This window comes from Rhinolophus sinicus, chromosome 14 (assembly GCF_057876585.1).
Source record: "Rhinolophus sinicus isolate RSI-liver-muscle chromosome 14, RSI-T2T, whole genome shotgun sequence".
NCBI classification, from domain to species: domain Eukaryota; kingdom Metazoa; phylum Chordata; class Mammalia; order Chiroptera; family Rhinolophidae; genus Rhinolophus; species Rhinolophus sinicus.
Genome location: NC_142514.1, coordinates 138,664,887 through 138,679,841, shown reverse-complemented (window position 1 = coordinate 138,679,841; position 14,955 = coordinate 138,664,887). Strand labels below are relative to the sequence as shown.

Sequence of the window (14,955 nt, the reverse complement as noted above, 5' to 3'; positions counted from 1 at the left end):
GTTGTCACAAATGGTACCATTTCATCTACTCTTACCGCCAAATAGTATTCCTTTGTGTATATATACCACAACTCTTTTTTTTTTTTTAACCACAACTTCTTTATCCATTCATCTAGCAAAGGAAATTTTGGTTCTTTCCATGTCTTGGCCACTGTAAATAAGCTTTTTCACGTTTTGACATTTATCTAGCTGTTACCCTGGGCTCAAAGCTAGATATAGTAAAATCGCAGACTCACAAAAGCTCAGAGCTAGACAGGAATTTAGCATTCATCTACAGCAACTCTTAATCTCGGAAACGACAACAGGCCAAGCGACTTGACTCTAATCACAAAGCAAATGAACATTTATTGCCTACCTCCTCTTGACAGGGAATGAGGGGCTTCCAAAGTGAATGTCCCTTGTTCTTAGGTGTTTGTAATGTAATAAGGGAGGCAGAAATGTGCAGCACTCATCTTTTAAATCTTTTCCTCCTTTTATATTCCCTACCTAGGTTCTAGATGTCACCACCTGTCAGCAAAACCAGCCCTTCGGACATGATGGACCCTTTTCTCCTTCCTTCCTTCCCCCTCGCCAGCACCTGCCTGCTGATGCTACTGTTGAAATTTTTGTCTCTCAAATCGTTCCCTTTTTTATCATACTGAATAACAGATACTGATGAGTGTGGGACCCAGCCCGTGACACTGCCGTTACCAGTTGCATTACCACGTCACTTAACCTTTCTGAGCCTCAGCTTCCTCATCTGTAAAATGGGAATAATCTGTATTCCTGAATAAATAAGAGAATACGTATCTAAATATATAATATAGAAATGAAAAGTATTCATCAGAGGGCTTGGCATCCAATCCCTCAACAGGAAATCATAGTTGTGGTTATCATCACCCCCTCACTGGACCTCCCTGACCTATTGAACTGAGCTCCCCATTTCTGGGCTGCTCTCCAGTTCACTATTCCTGCAGCAAAGTGGCCACCCTTCCTTCCTTTTTTAAAAATAAAAGTTTTATTGAGATACATATCATAAAATCCACCCCTTTTAAGTAGATAATTCAGTGGGTTTTAGCATATTCACAAAGTTGTGTATCAATCACCACTTTCTAATTCCAGAACAATTTTATCACCGTCAAAGGAAACTCCATACTTGTGAGCAGTTACTCCTTATTATCACCCCCCCCCGTCACCCCCCCAGCTCCTGACTAATCCCTAACCACTAATTTATTTTCTGTTTATAAGAATATGCCTATTCTGGGAATTTCATGTAAATAGAATCATACAATATGTGGCCTTTTGTGTCTGGCTTTTTTCACTTAGCATAATGTTTTTGAGGTGCATCCATAATGTCGCATGGATCATGAATCAAATATGTCATTTGTTCTTTGAAGCACTGAAGTTTTTAATTTTGATGTGATCAAATTTATTTAGTTCTCTTTTGTAGTGTGTGCTTTTGTTTCTAAGAAGCCATAGCCTAATCCAAGGTCACAGCGATTTACTCCTATGTTTTCTTCTAAAAGTTTTAGAGTTTTTAGCTATTACATTGAGATTTCTGCACTCTTCTGAGTTAATTTTTATATATGGTTGAGATAGGGTCCGACTTCATTCTTTTGCACATGGACATTCAGTTATCTCAGCACCATTTGTTGAAATGACTATTCTTTCCTCATTGGATTGTCTTGGCACTTAGTCAAAACTCAGTTGAGCACCAATTGAAGTGTTTATTTCTGGATTCTCAGTTCTATTCCATTGATCTATATTTCTGTAGAGCACTTACTCTAGTACCACACTGTCTTGATTAACTTAGTAATAAATTTAGAAATTGGGAAGTGTGAGTCCTAACTCTGTTCCATTTTGAGATTGTTTTGGTTATTCTGTGTCCCTTGCATTACCTATGAATTTTAGGATCCGTTTAATGCCTACAAGAAAAAGTAGCTGGGATTTGATAGGGGTTGCTTTTGAATTTATAGATCCATTTGGTGAATACTGCCATTTTAACAATATTAAGTCTTTCCATTTATTTGGGTTTTCTTTAATTTCTTTCAATGGTATTTTGCAGTTTTCAGTGTACAAGTTTGCACTTCTGTTAAATTTATTCTTGGCATTTATTCTTAAGAAACTAGGTAGGGAATATTCTTTTGATGTTATTGTAAATGGAATTGTTTTTTAATTTCATTTTCAGATTGCCATGTTAGGGTATAGAAATACAATCTGTTTTTGCATGTTGATCTTGTATCTTGCAACTTTTTGGAACTCGTTTATTAGTTCTAATGGTTTCTTTGTGGATTACTTAGGGTTTTCTGTATACAAAATCATATAATGTGTGAATAGAAATAGTTTTACTTCTTATTTTCCATCTGGATGCCTTTGTTTCTTTTTCTTGCCTATTTGCCCTGGGTAGAACTTCCAGTACAATGTTAAATATAAGAGGGAAGAGCAGATGTCCCTGGCTTATTACCGATCTTCAGTGGAGAAAGCTTTTAGTCTTTCACCATTAACTATGTTAGCTGTGGGGTGTTGTAAATCTTTATTAGATTGTGAAAGTTTTATTACATTCTTAGTTTTTGGAGCATTTTTATCATGAAAGGATGTTAGATTTTGTCAAGATACTTTTTCTGCATCTACTGAGATGATCATATGGTTTATGTCCTTTAGTTTGATAATATGGTATATTACATTAATGGATTTACGCACGTGAAACCAACCTTGCATTCTTGGTAAAATCCCAGTTGATCATGTGTAAATCCTTTTCATATGTTTGGATTGACTCACTAGTATTTTACTAGTATTTTGTTGAGGATTTTTATGTCTATATTCCTAATAGGTAAGCGATATTGGTCTGCAGTTTTCTTGTCTTTGCCCGGTTTCAGTATCATGATCATTCTGGCCTCATAGAATGATTTGGGAAGTCTTTACTTGTATCCTGGGAAGAGTATTTGAAGGATTAGTATTAAGTTTTCTTTAAATATTTGGTAAAATTTAAACACAAAGCCATCTGAGTCTGGTCTTTTCTTTGTGAAAGTTTTTTATTACTAATTCAAACTGTACTTATTATAGGTCTACTTAGATTTTCTATTTGTTCTTGAATCAGTTTTGGTAGTTGGTGTGTTTCTAGGAATTTGTCCATTTGTTTGATAATCTAATTTTTGGGTACACAGTTGTTCATAGTACTCCATTATAATCCTTTATAAGGCTGGTAATGATGTCCCTTCTTTCAGTCCTGATTTTAGTAATTAGAGGCTTCTCTCTTTTTTTCTTGATTGTCTAGCTAAAGATTTGTCAATTTAATTGATCTTTTCCAAGAGCCAACTTTGATTTCATTAATTTTGCCTGTTATTTTTCTATTCTTGATACCATTTATTTGTGCTTTAGTTTTTACTATCGTCATCCTTGCTTTGGGTTAGTTTGCTCTATTTTTAAAGTGGAAGTTTAGGTTATTAATTTGAGCTCTTTTTAAAAATTTTAATATAGGTGTTTATATCTGTAAGATTCCCTCTATGAATTGCTTTAGTTCATCCCATAGTTTTGGTGTGTTGTGTTTTTGTTTCATGCATCTCAAAGTTTTTCTAATTTCTCTTCTGATATCTTCATTGACCCTTTGGTTACTTAAAAATAGTTGCTTAATTTCCACATGTTTGCTATTCTCCCAAATTTCCTTTTGTCATTTATTTCTAATTTCTTTTTATTATGGTTATAGAATATACTTTGTATGATTTCAATCTCTTTTTATTTATTGAGACTTCTTTTATGACCTAATATATGGTTTATCCTAGAGAACGTTCCATGTGCATTTGAGAAAAATAGGTATTCTGCTCTTGTTGTTGGACTTTTATTGATGTAGATGTCTTTTAGGTCAAGTTGGTGTATAGTGTTGTTCAAGTCTTCTGTTTCATTGTTAATCTTCTGCATAGTCATTCTAACCATTATTGAAAGTGGGGTATTGAATTCTCCAACTATTGTTGAATTTTTTGTTTTTCCTTTCAATTCTATAAGTTTTGCTTCATATACTTTTTGCTTCATATAGTCTACTGGTATGTGAATATATGTTTATATCTGTTATATCTTCTTGACGGAGTCACCCTTTTATCATTATAAAATGTTTTTCTTTGTCTCTAGTAACAATTTTTGTCTAAATACCGATTTTTCATAGCTTGTATTAGTATAGCCACCCCAGTTCTCTTTTGATTACTACTATTTGCATGGAATATCTTCTTCTATCCCTTTCCTTTGAATCTATTTGTGTCTTTGAATATGAAGTGTGTCTCTTGTAGACATAATAGTGTTGGATTTTTAAAAACTCATACTTTGTTTTCTTTTTTCTTATTATTAGTTTCAGGTGTACAAAACAATGCAATAGTTAGATATTTATCATTTATATCCCTCACAAAGTGATAACCCTCCTCCCCCAATCTACTAGCCCTCTGACATCACATACAGCCATTACATTTCCACTGTCTGTTCCTAGCGCTGTACTCCATAAAAACCCATACTTCTACTTTCTGTGTTCTGAAGTGTTAAGTCTATTTGCATTTAATGTACTTACTGATAAAATAGGCTTTCTATCAGCCATTTTGCTGTTTTCTATGTATCTTATGTCTTTTTGTTTCTTTCTTCCTCCACTTCTGCCTTCTTTTGTGTTAAACATATTTTCTAATATACCGTCTTTATTATTTTATTGTTTCATTTACTGTATGTTTGCAAGTTATTTTCTCAGCAGTTACCCTGGAGATTTCAATTGACATCTTAATTTAAAACAACCTAGTTCAGATTAATACCAACTTAATTTCTCCAACTTTTCGGGGCAGGCTGGCCTGAGAGAAAAGAGGCAGAGGACACACACTGGAATGACATAGTAGTAGGTTGAATAGTGGCCCACAAAATGATATGCCCATGTCCTAATCCCTGGAACTTGTGACGGTGACTTCATTTGGGAAAAGGGTCTTTGCAGATATAATTAAGTTAAGGATTTCAAGAAGAGATAATCCTAGACTATCTGGGTGGATCCTAAATCCGGTGACAAGTGTCTTTATGAGAGAGTGGAGAAGACACAGGATAAAGGGGAGAAGGCCATGTGAAGGAGGCAGAGATTAGATTTATACTGCCACAAACCAAGGAACACCTGGAGCTACCAGGATTTGGAAAAGACAAGAATTTTCTGCTAGAGTCTTTGAGGAAGCACAGCTCACCCAGCACCTTGATTTTGGACTTCTGGCAGCCAGAACTGTGAGAGAATAAATTTCTATTGTTTTACACCAGCCAGTTCATGCCTTAAACTAATATAAAGTGTGACTTTCAATATATTTATATCACCTAATAGAGGAGTTGTACTAGGGGATGGCAGATAAGATATTTCACTTATCTTTACATGGGATGGGCTGAAAGTTTGGTAGTCACTTTTTCTTTAGACTTCAAAGCAGGTAGAAGAAATGCCCATTTAATGGGTTAGAATAGAATCGCTAGGAGGAGAAAAATCGGAATTTCCCGACCCCTTGGTTTCAACCACAATTTTGATAATAAACCTCTGCCCCATATATCTTCCAGAGTTTGTTTTCATAATCCTGTTTCTTTTCCTTGTAAACTCTTTTCTGAGACACTTTTACCACTTACTGCTTAGGGAGTTTTGGTTTGTGTATTTTCATCTCATAATTTTATCATGCATACACACAGTTTTATCACCTACATTTTTACATAATATTAAACCACACTTGCACACATTATAAAAGTTCCTTTTCACGGTTCTAAAATATCAAATAATTTTTGAGAGCAAATTACTTTTGATGAAAACAGATATAAATTATTTTTCCTCTAATTAAACATGAATGATAGATATCTTTTAATGAATAAAGACATAAAAATGTGTTCAGAAGATAAACATGACTACACTGTCTGAATGCAATTTTAAATATATGACATAACACTCTTCTTCCACTAGAGGCAGTAAAATGTAGAATTAATAACTGGAGCCAGAATGTGTTCAAATTCCAGCTCAATACTTGGAGAAACATGTGACTTTGGGCAAGTGACAGCACTCATGCCTTAGCTTCCTAATCTTGTAGCCCTGTTGTGAGGTTACAGAAACTGCTGACAACAATGCCTGGCAGATAACAAGCACTCCTTTCATCTGGAAAATTTCCTCAGTCTCTCCTTGACTATCATGATCTTGACAATCACAGGCCAGGTATCCTGCAGAATACCCTTAGTTTTGTTATGTCTCATCTTTCCTCTTAATTGATTCAGATTATCCATCCTTAGCAGAAATATCACAGAAGTAATGATGGAATCTTCCTTCTCACTGTATCCTGTCAAATGATTTCAATTTGATTACTTGATCAACATGATTCAATTTGATTCACTTTGATCACTTGATTAAGGTGTGACTGTCCGGCTTTTACACTGTAAAGTTACTCTTTTTTCCACACTTTGAGACTATGTAATAATATCTTTTTCCTTATAAAGCAGTTTATTATTGATTTATATTAATAGACTTATGGCTCCATATTTTATTTAATGGTCTATGAGCTATTCTATCGTTACTTATTTTGATGCTCAAATTGCTCCAGATTTGGCCAGTGGGAACCCCTTCAATATGGCCTCCATGTCCTTTTGACATGTCTGCATCATTCTTTTTATTACTTTTTTTTTTTTTTTGGAGTACTTCCTTGCTTTCTGGCACAGCTAGATGTCCTAGGGTCATGTTATACTTTTTGTGGCCCAATCCTGGGACTCAGACACTTCTCCAAAGAATCTTGGTTCTTCTTAGTGGAGGATGGTATTTAGAAACCAAGATCTGGGAAATTTTAGTCTGTCACCACAGGGCTCATCCTAGTTTTCTCTCTTCCTATATTTGTAATGCCTTTTTCTTCGATAGAAAACTGGCTCCCATTATTCTGTTAAAAAAACAAGACAACAGGCTCCAAATGGAGTCACTTACGCTAAACCCCACATTACCAAACTGAGGCTTAACTTAATAACAATTTCAGCCTGTCCCACAAATGTAATCTTAAGCTAGTCAATCAGGAATCATACGGTCAGCACTAGTGAGGTAATCTGCCTGAGAGATCCTTTCCATCTCCTAAAAGAAAGTGACCTTGTCACTACCAATCTGCTTTTTGCTTGTGTAACTTCCTTGTTCCTGTTCCCTTCTGCCTATAAATACCTTTGATTTTGTACAGCTCTTCAGAGCTCCTTTCTGTCTGCCAGATGGGATGCGACCTGTTTCAGGAATTGTTGAACAAAGACAATAAGATCTTTAAAATGTACTTGGTTGCACTTTTTAAAAAACAATTCTTATATTTATTTGATCAATCCCTCTGTAAGTAACAGTCTCCCATTGTTGCCACCGCAACGTCCCTAACTGCAGTAGTGATGCTCTCCTCAGCAGTGCTGGCTTCATGGGATTTGACCGATGCAGTTGCACCAGGTTCAGTGCTTAGAAGGGCCACAGGCTTGATTTAAAGCTCTTGCCTTCTTGGAATCCTTAATTGTTAAACAAAGGACTTTGTATTTTCATTTTGCGCTGGGCCTCACAAATTATGGAGCCAGTCCTCTACGTGTCCTGCTTGGACTCTGACACCTTGCTCCAGGCTGCTCTCCCACATGGACACCCTGTTCACTCAATCCAGTTGGTTCCCAACCTCGTGCCAGGATCTTCCCCTCCACCCACGTCTGGCCCTGTGTGGAACCCTCCACACCTGGCTGTGGTTCTGACTTCCTGCTTTGGGCTACCGCATGGCCCCCCACCCTGTGCTTGTCTTGGCCTAGTTCTTGGCCCCTACCCTAAGGGCTTTTGGACTAAATTATTTAGGAAGAGAAAGAGGAAGAAGAAATGGGTAGGGAGTTTTATCCTTTGGACTTTTTGCACCTATACTTTGCTGTTGATGGGAGTAAGATTCTCATCCTTTTGGTAAAATTCAGAGTCCTAAAGAGTGTATTCCAATTAATGCAGAAAGTGTGGTATGGGGAACAGAGTCCTGGCTCAGGAGGCAAGTCCATCTGCCCCTAAGAACCATGCAACGTTGGGCAGCTCATTTCCATTTTCAGATCCTCTTTTTACGCTGCTGTAAAACTGGGGCAAGAGTATCTACTTCAAAAGATCCTATGGGGATTGACCATAGTGATATATGTAAAATATTTAGCAAAAGTTAATTTTCTCTAGCCTCTAGGGAAACCTGTAGGCCCAGGAAAGAAAATCAATTTGCCTAAAATCATCAGCCAATAAGCTGGAGGTCCAGAAATATCTGTGTTTTCTGCCCCCTGGCTTGAAACTCTTTTTCAGTCACACCACGTTACAAGCAGGATGCTCGTTCTCAGGAACCCGTGAAACCGGGCCTGCCTGACGTAGTGTACAGGAGAAATCCAGGCGTCCTTTGATCCCCCTTATTGCCAGGAGCTCAGGAATATTCTGTGTTTTCATTGTCCTCTGACGTAATGAAGAAAAGTCACAATTTATTGTTACTATTATCACTCCTCCCCCATCCTTGAATCTGCTCTTGACACAACAGCCGGAGTGACATTTCTAAAAATGTAAATTAGATCATGTCACTCCCCTGCTTAGACCCTTTGATAGTTGTCCATGTAACTCAAAGTCAGACTCCACTGGGGCTGCAGCAACTTCATTCTGTGCCGTCAGTGCTGGATTAAAAAACTTCGGAAGCTCTAAGCACTGAACAGATAATGCTGCTTCTGCCATGTGAAATTACAAACAAAAGCAACACTAAACTGTAAAATAAATTGAAGGAGGTATTTAATTTTATTTTACTTTTAAAACATTAATTTCGTACAAAAAAAATGTTCTCTTTCTTGCCTCTTCCTGTGTACTGGCTGCCTCCCTCTGCCTAGTCCTGCCTGGTCTTCTCTTTTGTTTTATTTTATTTTTCATCATAACCAAATGTGTGATTTATTTTTGGAAAAAAATAATTAAAACTGAGGTTTTCTTCCATAAAAGGGAGAAACAACAGTAGAAGATCATAGCCTGGTTACACGTTAATTACCACATTCTGTACAGTGTGGACATGCTCAACATATACTCAATGACAAATTAATGCACATCTGAGATTTGCAGAAATCACAAACCACTTGGTAATGTTGTAAAGAAATGTTGAAATACATACCTAAAGCCTGGCCTTCTCTTTTAGTTCCTTTAATGCTCCATGCCCGTCCCGCAGGCTGTTCCTTCTTCCCACATCGCACCTCTTCTCTCACTAGCTTCCATTGTTCAGTTAACTCCACCCAGACCTCACTGTAAAAGTCAGTTCCCAGGGAAAACTTTCTCTGGGTGACTCTGACTAAGCCCCCCCTGGGTTAGATGCACTTGTATCCAATGTGTGTCATCCACTTGCCCATAAATTCACAAGCTCGTACGCTCATATAGGCACATTTATGGTCCAGGACAGCATGGAAACGACTGGAATTAAGGAAAGAGTGCTGGTCTTGAGGGCAAGAAGCCCAAGTCTCTGTCTCAGCTTTGCTATAAACTTTGTGTGACCTTGGGCAAGCTCATTTCCTCTCTCTAGGGCTATGTCCAGTGAGGGAGGTATGGAGGCCTCTTGTCATCCAAACAGTCACTTACTCAAGCATTCATTCATTCACTCATTTTATTCATTCATTCAGTCATTTCTCATTGAAGCCGTGTGGAGCCTGTCCATTGGGTCAGGATGCTGGGGAATCTGAACAAAATCAAAGCAGGAGTTCATGGTAGGGTGGGTGAGACAAACACACACTACTTAGTATATGACTGGGCGCATGGATACATGTACTAACAAGAGGTCAGGCAGCCGTTGTGGGAGCCCAGAGGAGGTAGCAATTAGTTCAGATCTAGGGAGGCATTTTCAAAAATGTCACCTTCAAGGGTTCAGAAAGGAGGAGGAGAAATGCTGCCCAGGGACCTGCCTTTCAGGTTTGTTCGGTGTGTGCAGGCTCTTTGGGGACCAGCCTCTTTGTTTTACAATTCTCACCTGGCCTTCTGCAAGATTCTTGCTCTTCTAGTTCTTCCCTGTCAAAGCTGCCTCTCCCGGGCTGCCTGAGGATCTTTCTAAATGACTTCCTGTTGCCTAAGATGAAGCCCAGGTTTCTTCAGCGTAGTACTCAAGTTCTTCTCACCTGACCCCATCTTCCACTTCCAGCCCCTTTGCCTGTTGCTTCCCGAGGCAACCTTGGTTTCAGCCACGTTAAACTATGCAAACGTCATGGCTTCTGCGTCTGTGCCTTGGCTCTTGGTGCTCCTTCTGCCTAGAAGACTCTTTCTCATCTAGAAAGCCTTCCTGCAGCACCCACTGCCATTAACAACGTCCTCTTCTGTGCTTCTATTACACTTTATATATCATCTCAATGACTGCATTTACCACTTTGTACTGAAATTATCTGTGAACTCCTTAAAGTCAGGGATTCTATCGGCACCATTTCTGTAAGTGTAGTACCCAGGCTGGGCACCAGGTAAAGGCCTGATGGATTTTTGACTCAATGGGTAAGTGAGCAGAAGAAAGAGGACTCCGTTGAAAGAAAGGGGAGAGATTTCATTAAATTTGAGATATCAAAGGACTAATCAGCCTTATTTTGCTCTTATTTACCTAGTGCATCCTGTCTATGAGTTCTGGAGCACAAGGAGGGAGGAAGAAGAGGAGGCAAAATGGATTGGGGTAGGTTTGGTTTTTTGGCCCTACCAACCAAATGTTTGATTTCAGTACCCAACATGGTAACATAATTAGCTGTTAGAACACCAGCCATCCCCGAACCAAACAGATCTAGTTCATTTATCAAACTCCTAATCATCCTTCAAGACTTTTATGAAGTCTGCTCTGATCTTGCCTACCATCCCCTATGGAGTGGGTTACTTCCTTGCCACTTGATCTTAATTCTTCTTCTACCATTTCTTTTTGCATGTATGTTGTATTTGACCACCTTAGACTCCATGCCTCTTAAACTTGGATACATTTTTCTCTAGCAAACAAATAGCACTGTATCAAAATATTATAATACTTCAACTCTAAGTGATTAAAATATTTTTATATTGAAACAAATACAGCCTTATTATGGAATGGGATCTAAAATAATACAAGAATTTTTAGAATGAAATAGGACGTATAGAAATAACAATAGGTAGCCTTTACTGGATACCTGTTATACTCAAGGCACTGCACTAAGCACTTTACATGCATTGCTTTGAATATTTTGCCAGCAGCAGGCTATTTCAGTTCTCTGCCATGTCCCTAAGGTGAGAGTTACAGCTCTCCTAGTTTTTGTGGCATGTGAGTGGGGATGTTTGAAAAGGGATGTTTACTTGAGGCCTGCATTTCCAGCACCCGGTAATCAGCCTGGTGCAGAGCTGAACCTCAGTAAAGGCTCATGGAAAAAGTGGATCCTGCTGTCTCTGCTGGGGTATCCTTTTCTACCTCCCTGCCTGATGAATTCTTATTGGTCCTTCGATACCCAGTTGAAATGTCCCCTCTACTGTGAAATCTATCTTCTCTGGCTTCCATAGCCCCTGGACTCCTCTTAGATCCCGCACCAAGCCAATGGATCATCACTCTTTGTTTGCTATTGGACTTTCTATAAGGAGGGTAGCTCCTCTGGGGATAAGGCTGAGTCTGATTTCCCAGCTCCTAGCAAAGGGCAGGACACAGGGAAGTCCTCAATGAACATTTGTTGAATGAATGAAGTAATAAAGTGAGCTAATATTCAGAGCTGACCCCCAAAGGAGGAAGAAGGACCTGTGTCCTGTCTACAGGCCCATTTTCTTAACTTGTGTAGTGGGTTGAATGAGACCATACTCTAATCCCTGGAAGCTGTGAACATCACTTTATTTGGAAAAAGGGTCTTTGCAATTAAGCATCTCAAAATCAGATTGGGATTATCTAAATTCAAAGGCAAGTGTCCATATAAGAAAAAGAAGACACAGGATGAAGAGAAGACATGTGAAGATTGAGGCAGAGATTGGAGTTTTGCATCCACAAGCCAAGGAATACCTGGAGCCACCGGAGGATGAAAGAGGCAGGGAAGGAGTCTCCCCTAGAGCCTTCTGAGAAAGTGTGGCCCTGCCTATATCTTCCTTTTGGGTTTCTGGTCTTGAGAACTGTGAAAGAATACATTTCTGTTTTTGGCTACCCGGTTTACGATAATTTGATACGGCAGTTTCAGAAAACGAATACAGCTTGGAAACAGAAAAGCATTTTCTGTGAAATTCCACCAGCTCTTGGTACTACATGAGTTGAACCAGACGAGACTTGGGATTTCCCAGCCACTCCCTTCTCAACAAACATCTGACCACACACCCTAGGCTCCAGCGATGAGGAACCACTCAATGATTCAGAATAAAAGACAGTGTGCCATTTATGTCAGCCAGCTCTGGGGTCCGATCCAAAGGGTCTTCAGGCTTCTGAATACCCTGGAAAGATAGATAGTACGCTTACCTTTTGTTAAAATATTGTCAGTGCAATTATATGTGAGATCTTGAACTGGGCACTTTACATATGTTGACTTACTTAATCCCTCCAGCCACTCAATTATTATTTGTAGATGGGAAAACTGAAGCTGAAAGAGGGGCACTGGCTTGTCCAGGAACATATAGCTAGAAGGTGGCAGAGCCAAGATTCCCGAAGTGCTTGATTCCTGTTGTATTTGATTCTAAAACTGTGTTCTTTGAGCTACATCAGTCCAGGTGGTGGAGAAATTCACAGTCTGGGGGGCGGGGGGGAAGGCAGGTCAATATCCTGCAGAATGACTCAATGCTATTTATTATAGAAACAACTGCTGTGATTATATCATTGTGATCAAGGGTCTTCATGGAAGAGGTGGCATTTGAGCTAGGCCTTCACTTCAAAAAAACCAAAAACTTATTTTGATTATGTTTCAGGAACTGGGAATCCAGAGATGAATGAGAAGGTCCTTTATCTTTTTCTTTCTTCTTCTTCTTCTTCTCTTTTTTTTAAAGAGAATTTTTATAAGAGTTTATTTGAGCCAAAACTGACTATAAATGCTGGGGTGCAAGATCTCAAATGCTCCCATAAGGTTCTTTTTCATGAGGAATTCAGCATGTACGTGTGTATTTGTGTGTGTGTGTCTGCACAGTTATTAGAAGACAATGCAGTAGAATAATCAGGCATATGGTAGAGACAAGATTATGAACTCAGGGTCCTACAGCAAATCGGAGAAGCCTTTTGGAAGAAGGGACTCCAGCCCCAGATGAGATTTGACGGGTAAGTAAGCATTAGGAGGAGAAAAGTAGCAAAGGCTTTCTAGAGATAGCATTAAGCAACCCCCTCGGAGAGATGAAACAGCGTCCTGGGTGCCTGGCACAGCTTGTATGTAGCTCAGCACACTAGTGAATGGAGTGCGAGGAGGGACATGGACCTGTGGGTTAGAGTTGGTCACGGAAGAGCTGGTGGGACTGCCCCACAGGTTTCTGGTCACAGTGGATCCTGCGTGGTGCCCTTCTGCCAAACCATAAAGTACTCCTTTTCAAACCCCGCACGTTGACAGGAGCACTTCGGGAAGAGTGTTTAGGAAGCCTGCAAATGCAGAACAGTCAGCTGGTGCGAAGAGGATCCCTGCCTTTCTCTGGGGGCCGGTTACTACGGCAACTAGGTTAGGGCGGAAGTGGCTCCGAAAACTGACTTTCACTTATCAGGTGACTCTCTTGCCTCTTGCACGTGACACCGGAGCCCAGGCACACTCCCTAGCTAATCAGGCCCCGCCCCTCTTCCTTTACTGACAACTGACAGCGACCTAGAGCAATGGCCCTTGCAGCTCTACCAGGAGACCCCGCCCAGTGGTAGTGAAAGAACCAATTAGACTTGGAAAAAAAGAAGCAACGCCTCAGGTTTCACCCCGGTTTGACAGACGCAATTTAGGCCATCCTCCGGTCCCTCCGCCCCCTGCCCATTCCGGCCGGCGATGGACAGACCTTCTACCCAATAGCTCTTCTCCTGTCTGTGGTTGGGTTCCGCCCCTACAGGAGGTGAGCCAATGAGCAAGCTAGGTCTCTGCGGGGTGGCGGGGGTTGCACTGCGGTAATATGGCTCTTCCTTAGCCAGCGGCGGCGGCGGCGCGGCGGGCGGTGGGGTAGACCTGTCCTGCCCCTCGGCTGGCGGGTGTTTGGGTTGCAGGAGCTCGGTGGATCGTGGCTGAGCATTGGTGGCGGATGCCGGAGGAGCGCTGGCCCCGCCGCTTGGCGGCCCCCGGGTCAAGATGAGCTCCTTAGCGTCGATCGGGGGCCCGGTCCTCCCGCCGCCCCCGGGCCCGGCCGCCGCGCTGCCTCCCGGTTCTGCCGCTCGGGCCCTGCATGTGGAGCTGCCGTCTCAGCAGGTAACCCGCGGGTTCGCGGCGCTCGGGAGGGGCCGGGAAGAGTCCGGTGAAGGGACCCCGTGGGCGGCGGGCTGACTCCGTGCCAGCCGGGAGACCCGGAGAAGTGGCCGGAAAAACTCGGAGGACTGACGAGGGCGGCCCGCAGGTCTTGTAAGGGGAGCGATCCAGTGATGGCCGAACCTCTGGTTGATCCCCGAGTCCCAGGAGAAACCCGCTGCTGGAGATGAGTTGTAAAGAGACGGGAAGAGACCCAGTGAAGCTCCATGGGGGCCCGGCCTCAGTCCGCCTCTCCCCCTGTAGGAAGCTGGGGATTCCCTTGCGCAGACCCTCCCCCTTCGCCCTCCTGGGAAGGGACCCGGGGAAGCCCGGGTGTCCCACGAGAGACAGGGACAGCACTTTTCCTTTCTCAACTCGCGGAGAATCCAGTTGGTAGTACTTCTTACGGGAGAAGCGATGAGTCTTCAGGGTTTCTAGCATTTACCTTTAATCCTAATTATGAACGACTCCCCTCAGTTTCTCAAGAGAAATACTTGGGACTTTGCGGTTTTCTTCCTAATCTCAGACTCCTGCATTTTAGCAATTTAGGGGGCTCTTTCCTACCTCATTCCCGCAAATGAGTATCTGTGGAAGAAGGATTTGATGTTTACGATATCCATGTCTTCCCGCATCCTT

The 14,955-nt window shown here is 41.2% G+C and overlaps 1 protein-coding gene across 1 annotated transcript in view; it reads left to right on the top strand.

Annotated features, from left to right (window-relative positions):
* Positions 1-13,963: 13,963 nt before the first annotated feature.
* The window catches only part of UVRAG (UV radiation resistance associated), a 274,598-nt gene continuing 273,606 nt past the window's right edge, over positions 13,964-14,955 (top strand). Inside the window, exon 1 of the mRNA XM_019726447.3 lies at positions 13,964-14,283. Within this exon, the coding sequence (XP_019582006.3) occupies positions 14,167-14,283 (117 nt within the window). The 5' untranslated portion in view covers positions 13,964-14,166. The remainder of the gene's footprint in view (positions 14,284-14,955) is intronic.